The sequence below is a fragment of the Acanthisitta chloris genome, unplaced genomic scaffold (assembly GCF_000695815.1).
Source record: "Acanthisitta chloris isolate BGI_N310 unplaced genomic scaffold, ASM69581v1 scaffold1115, whole genome shotgun sequence".
Lineage (NCBI taxonomy): Eukaryota > Metazoa > Chordata > Aves > Passeriformes > Acanthisittidae > Acanthisitta > Acanthisitta chloris.
Genome location: NW_008671846.1, coordinates 89545 through 103405, shown reverse-complemented (window position 1 = coordinate 103405; position 13861 = coordinate 89545). Strand labels below are relative to the sequence as shown.

At 37.3% G+C, this 13861-nt stretch overlaps 1 protein-coding gene across 1 annotated transcript in view; it reads left to right on the top strand.

Moving 5' to 3' along the window:
* Window positions 1-13861, top strand: part of CDH7 (cadherin 7, type 2) — a 72016-nt gene that overhangs the window by 42944 nt on the left and 15211 nt on the right. The window contains exons 6-7 of the mRNA XM_009074237.1: window positions 9594-9847; window positions 13717-13853. Coding sequence (XP_009072485.1) covers window positions 9594-9847; window positions 13717-13853 — 391 coding nt within the window. The remainder of the gene's footprint in view (window positions 1-9593; window positions 9848-13716; window positions 13854-13861) is intronic.

Genomic DNA, 13861 nt, shown 5'->3' with positions numbered 1-13861 from the left:
TTAAAGAAATATTTTTCTTAATAACTTTCTATATGCACAGTTAGAAAACTATCAGTTCAAAATTAAAAAACATATTTATATCAAAATATTAATATTAATTTTGCTTACCTGGCTGCAGCACATTTTAGACTGTCCTTTTGCAAAATAAAAATATGCTGAAGCGTTTTTAAAGAAAATTTAAATTTTGTCTACAGGAAAAAAAAACAACACCTTAGAAATATCTCCAATATAATTTACAACTCTTAATATGTGAATTCTTGGCAATGACAATACTGAATCTGTGGTTCTAACTCTGCTAGAGCAATTTTGTTGACTTCCCTGTCTGACCATCCAGGAGCCACTCTGGCAGTCACAATCACATCACCTGAGCTAGGACTAAGGCCACTTTGCAGCTACACATCTCACATTCACACAGTCCAAGCAGGTTTCCTTACTGGCTCGTCACCAGGTGTCCCATAGCAGAGTCTCAGACACCCAGATCCTTAGAATAATTTAATCATGGTGCAATAACAAAATAACAGCTCAAGCTGCTGCCTCTGAGGAGGAACCCTGAACAAAGGTACCCCTGGGCTTTTATGGCCTCACAGACCAAGCATGTGAAAGTTTGGAAGTCCTCAGCTCCTGCTGTTTCTGAGTGTCTAGTCACCTGGTTGGGCCACAGGTCACCATGCCCTTTGTTGTGCAGTAGTCCACAGTTCATGGCCCTGGGGCTCCTGCCACCCAGAGCTCACCCTGCAGCTCACCCTGCAGCTGCACACCCAGCTACCTGCACTGAAGGTATTCCTCAACAACTTAATATCCATAAAATGTGGGAATGAGTTGGCATTTTAGAATATATGCAATTACGTTCTTGAACAAGGACCTATGTTTGTACTTAACACAATTATATAACAGAGTTTTCTTTCCTATATACTCTTTAATCTCTGCAAACTTCACCTACCAGTTGTGGAGGGTTTGTTTGGTTTTCTGGTGCATCAGTTCCTTTCTAAAGCAGTATAAAACTTCAGTAACATTTTCCTTTGAAAGAAGCATGATGTCACAAAGCAATGGGCTAATTCTGTAATGCCGTGAACACCTGAGCTGGTAAGCATCCATAGATGTCACGACAATTGGAGTACGTTGCAGCATGCTTGAAAGGTTAGGCTCTAATATGTGTAATGTGAATAACCATTTTCCAAGGCAAAGCCACCTATCTTAGGTTTCTCACAAGCTGTACTAACTTTTATTTAGCAGACTTGAAATACAAGTGATGGAAAGTTAGCAGCCTCTTTGTTCAACAGCCAAATCCAATGTGACTCCTTCAGTTTGTTCATTTAAGGCTTTTGAGCAAAAAGTTGGGATAAATTTGCCTATCCTAGAGGGAGAATATTTAATAGTGCAACAGTGAGCAGCACTGAATCAGTCAGGGTCTTCAGTGATCTAATTTGAGATAAATTTGATTTTTAGCAAGTAGTCCTGATGTTTGTTCCTGGAGTATCCTGATTGCAGTGCTGTATGGCATACCAAATAATTGCCATTTATTATTTCTATAATCATTTTATCCAGGGAGCTGAACTGGACTTTTCAGTACTGAACATTTGTCCTGAGAAGTACTGTATGAAATAGCTATTGGACTACATTAAAAAGGTTACAAACTGTAGACCTGATAAAATGGTTCAAGTTGTTAATAATTTTTAAACCTAGATGTTGCTATATTTTGACACAAGAATTCAGACTTTTTTCTCTGCAGCATCAGAACTTTTCTCTAATTTTCCTACTATTATCCACTTGTTTTCCTCTGTGTGGTGGATTGACTTTGGCTGGATGCCAGGTGCTCACCAAGCTGCTTTATCATGCCCCTCTCTCTTCAACAGGGCTGGAGGGGGAGAAAATAAGACAGAAAAACCTTGTGGGTCAAGATAAGAGCAGTTTACCAAAGTAAAACTGAAGGTCACATGCACACCATACAAGGGAAAAAAACAGATCTTACTTTTTATGGCAATGTCCAGTCACTTCCAGAGCTTCAGGGCACATAACAGTTGCTTCAGAAGGCAAATATTGCAAATAATGAATGCCTCCACCTCCCCTTCCTCCCTTCTCTTAGCTTCTATATCTGAGCAGATGCCCAATGGTATAGAATATCATAGAATCATATAATTTTAGAGGTTGGAATGGGCCCTACAGATAATCTAGTCCCAACACCCCCTGCCATGGGCAGGGACACCGGGACACCTCCTCACTACACCAGTTTGCTCAAGACCTCATCCAGCCTGGTCTTGAACAACTCCAGGGTTGAGGCATCCACTACCTCCCTGGGCAACCTGTTCCAGTGTCTCACCATCCTTACAGTAAAAAACTTTTTTCTAATATCTAACCTAAACTTCCCTTCCTCCAATTTGAACTTATTACCCCTTGTCCTATCATTGTAGTTCCTAATAAAGAGTCCCTCTCCGGCTCCCTTGTAGGCCCCTTCATATACTGAAAAGTTGCTCTGAGGTCTCCACGCAGTCTTCTCTTTTCCAGGCTGAACAGACCCAGCTTCCTCAGACTTTTCATAGGGGAGATGTTCCAGCCTTCTTACCAACTTTGTGGCCCTCCTCTGGACTTGCTCCAACAGTTCCATGTCCTTCTTTTGTTGAGGGCACCAGAACTGCATGCTAGCCGCAGTCCTTTTGATGCAGCCCAGGATTCAATTGGCTTTCTGGGTCGCAGGAGCACGCTGCCGGCTCATTGTGAGCTTCTCATTCATCATCACTCCCAGGTCTTTCTCCTCATTACTAGTTTCAATTACATCCCCAACCAACCTGAGTTGGGTGGGGAACCTGATTATCCCTTAGGTCAGTTTGGATCAGCTGTTCTGGCTGTGTTCCCTCCCAAGATCTTGCCCATCCCCAGCCTACTGTTGCATGTGGGGAATGTTGGAGAGACAACACTGATGCTGTGCCAGTACTACTTGACAGTAGCAAAAAAATTGATGTGTTGTCAACACCTTTCTAACTACCAATACAAAGCACAGCACTGGGGGCTGCTGTGGGGAAAATTGATTGCATTTCAGCCAGACTCAATGCACTCCGCCATACCCAGAGGTGAGTCCTCATGCTGAGGGTCACTTCCCAGGCCTCTTGAAGTCCTTATCTCTTTATTTTGACTTCAGGAAACTTGGTGCCTTGCCCAGCCCTGAAAGACCCTCCCTGCCAACCCTGTAGAGAATATTGTCTAGGAGAGAAGTAAGTGAACCACTCAAGCACAGTGGCTACCAGGCAACTGTACCTTGTTTTTCACTGGAGAATGGGTCCATAGAAGACCATTAATAACAGTGTATGCAGGTGAAATAGGCTTCAATCACTGAGACTTACCTGCCAGATCGCTATGGAATCAGACAGAGGTTATCCCTGCATGATAATGTGTTCTTGTTAGTAAGAGATCAGGGATGAAATTAAGTCTGTAGCCTGGAATCTACTTCAATATTTTACTGTCCGGCATGTGATTTTCTATACGTGTCTGAGTACAATTACCTCTCTCCTTTTCATGCCCTGAAATCAGCTGAGACATTGAGAAAGTGCAGCCTTAAAATGCATTCCCGTCCTTCTGAACTTGTATTTATATGCTCAGATGACATGTCTGTATACACATCAAGCAGTAAAATGCCAAGGCAAAGAATTCTGAAAAGGCACGCTTTGGTTCTAAATGCAAATGGGTGCTTTAGCTTTGCATACTTCTGCTGCAATTGTACATAAAGCTCAGTAGGCTGGGCATGAAAATCACCAGCAGTAACACTGAGAAGCTGAAGGCACTGATCCATTCATTTTTCTTTTGGGTGTCGTGGAAAAAGTTTGGCACCTGGTTATCCAAGTTCCACACACAAACTGAGGATTTTGCATTCTGTTTTTAGAAGGATAACCACTTGAGACAATTTGAAAAGTTGACTTCCTCAATAAAAACTAACACTTCTTTTAACACATAAGAAGCATTAAATAAAAAGAGTTTTTGCAAGGAAAAAGAAATTATAAGAAGAGAAGTGAGATTTAAGAATCCACTGATCAAAGCAGGATTTTATGCTCCAAGTGGATGGAATATGAAAGAAAATGCCCAAGGTTGAGCAAAAATTGCAGGAAACAGATCTGTTTTTAATCAGAGGGATAAGAATCATGGTATTAGAAAGAGAAAAATTATGCATGGTTAGGTATATTTCAAGATTACTTGTGTACAATGGACTTGACTTATACATGTATTGATTTACAGGATGATAAAATTGGTGAATAAGATTTGGGTATGTTTAATTTTTGTTTTGAATTGGGTTTTTTTCCGTGCACATTTGAATACATTTTTTCTCTGCACCCTATGACACAGAGACTTCAAAACATCAAAAGTCAGCAGAAAAAAAAATATTATTTTATTCTAACAATGATGTTCTTTGAAATATATGAAGCGTACTCTTCCCTCGGTTATATTTCTTCTGCATGGCTAAATCCAGACATGGCTTTAGCTTACACAGTTTATTCAGGATGGATTTTTCTCTAAACACTTTGAGAACTGTGCTGTTTTCTGAATAGCAGTGGTTGTTCTGCTCAGAGATTTTCTAGCCATGGCAGGACTGGGGGCTACATATTCCTGAACATGTTAGTACTGTTGTTGCCTGGTGCCTAATGTCAATATCTATTAGTTACTAGATTAAACCTCAGTACAAAGTAGCCTTTTGGCAATAGTCTGGTAATCTTGTAATAGGTCTCTTGACCATATGACATCAGACAAGGGAGGAATGCCTTCTCCATGTTTTTATCCACTTGGTCTTTATTCGTCCAAAGATGAAAGAGTGGGATTTTACTGCCTTATGCAGTACAACTAAGAAACATGCATGCTGCATCACTGTACAGTATTTGCTGCTATATTGTTTTTCACATGCATATGACACCTTATTTTCTTATATTCCAGTTAGAATATTTGAATCAGGATTAAAAGAAATGAGATGTGAAGTTCACATATTCCAGGAATGTGCTTAAGTTTATTGTAAACAAATATTTGTGACAAGGAGTAATTTTGTTCATGAATTAATGGCTTACATATTAACAATAGGTCGTGTCTGGGTAGAATTGTGGGATTTTTGTGAGATCAGCAAAATCAGAAGCTCATCTAACGACCGGAGCTAGTAAAACATTATCGTAGCATTTACTTGGTTATTGACACTAAAAAAATCTACCCTCTTCTGCAATACATAAACTGAATTCATATGAAACAATGTATCCAACGTGTATCTAGGATGGTCCTGCTGTCCACACTTCTTGGCCATCTGTGCACACTGCTAGCTCATGTTCTGCAAGCCCTCTACTAGCATCCCCAGATCGTTTTCCAGTGGGCAGCTTTCCAGCCACTCTTCCCCCAGCCTGTAGTGCTGCATCCAGTTGTTGTGGCCCAAGTGCAGGACCCAGCACTTTGCCTTGTTGAACCTCATACCACTGGCCTTGGCTTGTTGATCCAGCCTGACCAGATCGCTCTGTAGCATATTCCTCTGGCAGATCAACACTCCCATATAATTTGGTGTCATCTCTGAATTTACTGATTTGTGCACTCAATCCCATCATCCAAATTATGGGTAGTGATGTTAAACAGGACTGGCCCAACACTGAGACCTGGGAAACACCAATAGTGACCAGGCACCAACTGAATGTAGCACCATCCATCACCGCTCTCCAGGCCCAGCAAACGAGCCAGTTTAAATCACAGGGAAGAGTGAGCTGTCCAAGACATGGTCTGCCAATTCCAAGTTAAAGCTAAACTAGTTACGTAAATTGCGATTGAAATCTTAGGTGATCTTTTCAGATAAATGAAAAGAAAAAGAAGTATTGTACAGTTTTTGAAAAGGAATGGGGCATTTATATTTCTCAGAAGTATTTGAAATTTTTTCTTGGTTCACACTGTGACTCAGTTCTCCATCTGTAGAGTAGGATCAATTCCTTCCTGTGGTTTCATTTCTAATTTGCATTCTGCTATCAATGCTCTGTTAGTAAGGACTCAGATCATTTGCATAGCTCCATTTCACAGTGGTGAGAGTGTTTGGAGGAGAAGTGTAATTTTTCTGCATATATTGGAGTTTTTAAAAAATGTGTTAGGTTTGTCTCTGCAGTAGCAGTCTTAGAATTGAGGAAACATTTATGGAAGTGAATGATGAGTCAGTCATTTAATACAACAAATTCTGAAATGTCCATGCAAACCGATGTGTGTACAATTTCAAAGTGAATTCATGTTGACGGTTCACAGAATCACATAATCACATGTGATTATAATACACATGAATGGAGTCTTGGCTTCACTTTCTAAGCAAAATGCATACAGAAAACTATGGGTTTTTGTGGTTTCCAAAGCACTATGCTTAAAAATATTGCACTAAAAAAAGGCATCATATAAGTACAGACTTCACTTTGCTCACAAAGTTGCAGGCTATAGTTAGACTTCAGTAATAATAATAGCTTAGTAGCAAAGCAGCTTAAGCTAAAAACCTGGTGCTCTATATCCACCTACACCTTTATCAAATACTTAGTATTAAAGAAGTAATGGTAACTTAATAATAAAAAAGCTGTAAGGTATGTTTTTATTTTATGTATCATGTGTGACATTTTGAAAGGTTATGAGACCTTATTCAAGCCATTTGGAAGTCTATGGAGAGATTTTAGTGGACTTAGAGAAAAAAAAGACCCAAAAAAGCCTGAAGACTCTACAGAGAGAAAGTTGTAATGTCTTACTGCAGCAAGTGACAAGCATTAAGATTTCCCATGGTGCAGTTCTTGCTCACTTTGCCTTCATTTCTTTCCCCAATACACAGCCCTGCCACCAATATCACCAACCAATTTGAATGTTAAAGGGAAAAATGTGAAAAAATGTTATATTACTTTCTCATAGAAATTGACTGCTAAGAGATTATTCTAAAAGTTGAGTTCATTCTAAAAGCAACACTGGCGGTTATAAAAATGGGGGGAAGGGAGGGTTTATGCATAAGCTTTTGAGTGAAAAGATATCTTTCTATTACTGTTAACTTTTTTTCAGCTAGAATTTTTTCTTTCAATTCTGTATCAGAGTTTACAATGTAAGAACTTGAGGCTTCCATGGTTCCTTTGAGAGATTGTGTGCATTTGTTTGATGTACTGCAGTTTTCAATATAAACCCTCATCTGGGTTTAAAAATGGGATTTTCACCTCTGAAAAGTACATTATTACAAAGTTACCATACAATAAAAATGAACATTGCAAAAATGGGCTTTCCATGAATTATAGCTTCATACCCAGCCTCTGTAATATAGGAGTTGTTTTGTAATTTCCTTCAGAGAGGATAAAATTATTACCCCTTAAAAGGGAAAAAAAAAAAAGTCAGACCTCACAAAAGGTAAGATTAATGGATCCTGCATAAGATCTAATCAGATAATACTAATGCACAGATATTAATGAAGCTGTCAAGCTCTATTCATTGTACTGAAGGACTGAAGTATGCATTGTCCATTTAACCTTCAACACTGATATAGTGATTTGTAGTCTGTTAACTTGGTGTTCCATTATTGGAATCTTGTGCTTTTGTTATAGCAGGAAATAATGAAGGCATGATCTGAGGGCCAGTTAAATAATGCTCTCTGTATAACAGACATCAGTGATAATTAGATAAGGAGAAACAAAACAAAAAAAATCTATTCAGTTCACCTTCTCAGTCATTCATTAGTGTCTGTAGCATGTAATGTCTTAATTATATTATCTAAGAAATATTGAAAGATATCTGCCAGGTCAGGAAACTCAGAGGTTTTGTTTGTTTTCTCATATTATATTCTGCCTCAAAACCTGATACCTCCATATTTATCACAGGATCTGAAGTTGTGTATCCTATAGGAACTGGTTGAGGATGATGACTGTAGCTTTAGTAGACATTGCCACACCCCGCAGAAGAAAGACTGCTACAAAGAACTAAAATAAAACATTATGCCACTGCATGACACAATAACATTTGATAATGTAAAACCCCTTTTCCAGTCTATACTTAGCCTCTTCTAAACATCAACTGTTCTCCACTGCATAGGTACATACATTAGTTTTTTTAATCTTTTTTTTCATCAACAAGAATCCTTATAGCTTAGTGTCTTAAAAATAATTTGAATTTAATTATTGTGCTAGTCTATTAAAATTAATATTTTTATAATTTGTCCAATTACATATATTGTGCTGCATGCATTTTCTTGCTTAAATTGGAATTTTCATAATATTTTTTACTTAGAATGATTGTGTTGTTGGCATAAGCATACCTGAAGAAGCTATCATCTTCAGTCTCATGATATATTTCCATATGTTTGATTTTATTGTAATCTCAATCACCTAATTTCAACAAATGTCACTGATTCATGAGGATAAATTAACTTTGCCTTGTCCATGAGGTAAAATATGTTATTTTGCATTCTCACAGAAAATATACTGTTTGCTAAAGGCTTGATGTTTTGGGGTTTGGTTTTTGTTTTGTTTTGTTGATTTTGTTTTTGTTTGCATTTGTTTTCTTGTTAGTTTCTCAACAAATGTTGCACTTTTGTCTTTGACATTCTTCAGGTTATCGTTTATTTAATATGATGCTTCTTCAGGTAATAATTTTGTTAGTCAATATTTTGCTTTCATTGGAAAATATGAAGTCTTAAGATATTTGTTGTCTTCTCGTTAATCTTGCTCATCTGGTCATATCAGTTGCTTAATTGTTTTCACTATAGAATATCGTTTCTGAGATATTTTTCATCATCCTAACATCATATTACATTTGTATTATGGCTGTGAGGTTTGTTTTATAACACATATGTTGTATTTTAAATATAAAACAAAAAGGAAAATAAAAAAAGCCTATTAAAATGTTTTAATAATAAATATTGCCCAGTTGTATCCAATGTAGCAACCCGTATCCAAACAACCTTTCTTTTATCATATATCTCATTTTGGAAAGCTATGGATACTACAGCTTTGATTCTGTGCAAGAAGTAAGCACTTGCATAATGTGAGGATCACATGTATTCCTATTCAGAGAAGCCTTTTGCTGCCACACAGAATTTGTAGAAGTTCAGTGCCTTTCTGAGTGTGTGATATGCTGAAGCTCATTTTTCATATTTAAATCTAGACTGTATACAGCTGTATTACAGCATCAGCATAATCACTGACTTTTAAAATGCTTATTTGGGATTTATCCTACTGAAACTTGATGGAGAACTTAGGCCCTAGTGTGTCAACAGATGTGTGTTTCACCTCTGCTGCTCCTCTGAGTGAATACTGGAATGTTTTGCAGATGCAGATGGTGAAATAATATGTGAGAATCTGGCACTCACAGAAGTCACAGAAAGTTTTGCCATTATTCCAGAGAATTCTTGTTTCATTCACAAAGTAGAACTGTCTTTACCATTAAAGTAATAGGGAAACATTCACTAGTGAGTCACTGCAAATAGTGTTTTGGGAAAGCTAAATAATGAGCCATCAATTATGCTCTGTCAACAAAAAGTGCTGGTTGCATAAAAATGTCAATGTTAATTTTGTACTTACTGAAAGTTGAAAGTGAAACAGTTTTACATCAACATCACTGGATAATATAATTTTCAAATAACTTTACCTATACAGGAGCTGGATTTTGAAGCTAAGACCAGCTATACTCTGAGGATAGAAGCAGCCAACATGCATGTTGACCCTCGCTTCCTGAGTCTGGGACCCTTCAGTGATATGACAACAGTGAAGATAATAGTTGAAGATGTTGATGAGCCGCCTGTGTTTACTTCACGTTTGTACTCCATGGTGGTGTCCGAAGCAGCAAAGATTGGCACTATCATTGGAACGGTAGCAGCCCATGATCCGGATGCCTCAAATAGTCCTGTCAGGTAATTTTGAGATGTCTTAATTATATGTTTAGTCTTTGTATTGAAGTTGTTCATTTTGTTGTGGGAGGGTCTTTGGTTACACTGAAAGCAATTACTAAGCTTTGTTCCCTTACATAGGGAGATTGAGATGTTCTACAAATTTGCATAGTTTCATTTTTATATACCTGAATTACAGAATTTTGAAAAAAATTATGTATTTAATTCTATGAGAAACTAAGAAAATATAGTTTCAGGATTCCAAAGGGAAAAAACCAAACCCAAAACCCCCAGAAAACCCAACTCAGAATATTGCTCATACTTATTTCTCTCTAAGCTTAGGAAGAGCCTATTATTATCTATAACAAATTCTGTTCTCTTTAATCAGACAGGATTAAAAATTATATATATAATATGCATGTATGTGTCTATGTGTGTGAGTAATGATTCATAATCTGCATGCACTATGAAGAAGAATATAATAGCACATAGACTGTTGCATGGTAAACCAGAGCTGAGGTCCCACAGAAGGAAACATTAGAAAAAATTCTACATGAGAGAAATGGTTAGGACAAGACACATCCTGTCCTAGTCAGGATGGTCAAATATCTTCCATTTGAATGAGATGATATATGACCACTAGAGACATATGAACTGTCAGGGCCCTCTTCCTTTGTCTTCAGTGTGTGAAGAACCTGCAAGTTTTTTTTTACACAATATAATGTCCAGGATCATTAAGAAACCATAAGAGTACACAAATTATCAATCTAGTTTTTTCCTATATCTAAGGCCAAAGCTCAAGGACAAAGATTCAAAGTTAAACCAGTAAAAAGCTACTTGTTATTTCTCTTATGCAGAGTAGTAATATTAATTCTCAAAGGAATGTACAAAGGATCTAGAGGGTAGTGCTAATGACTCAGGAATGTGAATTTAAACATCTGCAGGAGGAGAAACTCATGCACAGCTAAAAGTTAGCACTTAGTTTCATTCATTATTATTGTTTACTTAAGTCACACATAGAAAAGACCTTCACAGGTACAGTACTCATTTAGATATCATGTATTTTGGTGATGTTATGGATTGAAAATGAACCTGAGACTCTACTGTGGGTCTGTAATTCCTAAAGCAACGATCTGTGTAAAATGTGTAAAAGCGTAAAAATAAAACATATGTTTCACTCCTAGAGCTGATGCAAGTGTTCTCTCTCTTATGCTATATATTTGCAACATATTCAAAATAGCTGATTCCTATCATGTATAAACAAGTCCTAGAAGGATGGTTGGCATGGATTTATTTGTGAGATTTACCTTTGCTGAGCTTTTTCTTTGCTGTGGCAATGTTTTCTGGCACTGATGTTAGCATCTGGTGTATAATATCTTGGTTAGCAGAATGATGTAGAATAGGATTTAATGCAGTTCCATAAATGCATGCCATGCTCAGAATGCTTTTGACTACTGTGCAAACATAAAGATGAGTTTATTTGCCTTGATCTGGTTAATTTTTTCACAATTCTAGCATAAAAAATAGTTATATCACCAGCTTAACTAACATCTTGAAGAAATCTTCTGTTTCAAAGCCATTTGGAATTTGAGGGAGAGAAAAAAGAAAAATAGTGAGGATTTATCTATGTGCTTGCAAACCTGCTATGTACGTTGTCGCATGTACTGACAGATCATATAATTTAAAGCTGTTCTGCATCTGCTGTGATATACATCAGAGCCAGATTCACCTAAAATTGGAATGTGTTAAGGAGGATTAATGCATAAAACTTTTCATGATCTGTTTAAGAAGTTTAAATTATTAATCTATAAATAAGTATTCCAACTTTCAAACACTGGATTATATTGATACTGATTAAAAATTAGATTTGTTACAATTCAGGACATGTTGAAATTGCAAGATCAGAGACAAAACCTTGACAATACCAGGGGCCGAGGAAAGTAATAGATGTTTGAAAATAAGAGGTTATCTCATATGGACCAGAGAACTATTGATGTTTGGACTAGCTTAAATGAAGGATTTAAAACTCCTGCAGCTTGAAGATTTTCAAGTATTAATGGCTGCAAGGAATTAAAGGATTAAAAGTATTTAAAATACTTTTTTTTTTTTTTTTTTTGAATTTGAGTATAGATGCAATGTTTGTAAATAAGTTAAGGGAAACTCTTTGCTTCCTATGCATAAAAATTATTTTTCTTCTTGTTTCATAAGGATCTGTCATCCAATTTATATAACCTGTTTGCTTTCCCTCCCTGTCTTCCTCCCTCTCTCCTTCCCTCCTTTTTATTGCTTTCTTGGTTTCTTTTGTTTTTGTTTTTGGCTGGTTTTGGGGTTTTTTTGTTGTCTTTGCCACCTCTTCATCTCCTCTGTCACCTTTTCCTTAGCCTTCTCATTCTCCTTCTTCTCCTTCTCCTTCCCATGCTTACTTTGCTATATTTTTAAAGAAAGGTCTTTGGCTTTTCAAGTTGCATAATGATAGTGCTAGTAATTGGGAAATCTAAGGGCTGCCAGGAGATTGAATCCCAGCTACAGAGCCTGCCAAGACTGACTACCTAGCAGAGGTGACAGGCATAGTCTCATGGGGAAACTTGCCAGCCACAAAGCAGTTGAAGAGCACTGCTGACCAAATAAACAAGAGTGCTGTCACAACATAAAGTGAAAAATGAACTACAGTTAACATGAATTGAAAGAAGTGAAGAAGAAGAGGGAGAACCATAATCCATGAAAACTGTTACTGTTGTTGCAACTCTTTATTCTCTCTCTCATCGTGACATAATGCAGTAAAACAATTCTAATTATGTAACGAGTTTCTGCTCTAAGCATTTGCAGCCAGGAGGGATAGATAAAAATACAGTAATACAATAAAGAAGAAGCTGGCATATTATAACACAGAATAAACAGATTCATAAGATCATTACATCTAGGAAGTCCTATTTTTTAACTATCTTTCATAGTTCTTTCTTTCCAGGTTGTTCAAAGGATTTAGTTAATGTTATATCAATAATCTAATTTATCATCAGTGCAAGAGTAATTGTAATGATCACACTTGATCTGATTTGGACATTTTAATTCATCCTGAGTGTAGAGAAGTGCCCTGGAGTACTTACTTGGCCTAAATGGGACTGCAAGAATCTGACCCAGTATTAAATCGAATGTCAAGAATAGTCCAGTTGTAAACCTAAGTCTTCCTAATCAACTGTCCCTTTCTCTCAAAAGGGTTGTAGCAAATCATCCACAGGCATTTTGACCTTTTATGCTATTTCCTGTTTGCTAAGGAGCTCATTTCCCCTTCCTAAAACAAATTGAGAGGTAAAGATACGTTAAGACAAAGTGTTAAAGGCATGAGCCTGTGTTTGTCTAACAACAGTAAAGCACGAGGAGCAGTGATGACATGCAATCCCTTGACCCTACTCTGCATCATCTTTTTTTTTCCCCCCCGTGTTCCTGCAGCTCTGGGTGATGCAGGGGCTTTTCTGCTGGGGATAGAAAGTTCTGTGTTCAGACTGCCAGCTACCATGGGATCAATGCTTGGCTGGTACTGCTTTCTAGCAAACTTCCAATTCGCCTTCTTCTTAGCTGGGTTTCAGAAAGATGTCTATTTCATAAGTTTCTGAGTTTGCCTTACAGTAGAAGAGAAGAAAGAAAAGATAGGGGAATATCTGTAACTTCACTTCAGAGGACACCATGGGAGTGGAGCCCACCACTGTCAGCACAGGTCACTGTGTAACTCTCCCTTTGCATATGGCTTTGCTTCTCTCAACATGTTAGGGAAACTGAACTGAACAATGTTCAAACTAGGAAAACAGTGGAAACAGTCTCTAATAAGAAATCAATGAAATATTTTTGCAAGCTGTAATTGAACATAAATCAAAAGGTTTTTTTCATCCTTTACTTAGGTACTCAATAGATCGAAACACAGACTTGGAGCGCTATTTCAATATTGATGCCAACAGTGGAGTCATTACAACTGCCAAATCTTTGGACAGGGAAACTAATGCTGTTCATAATATCACAGTTTTGGCCATGGAAAGTCGTAAGTAT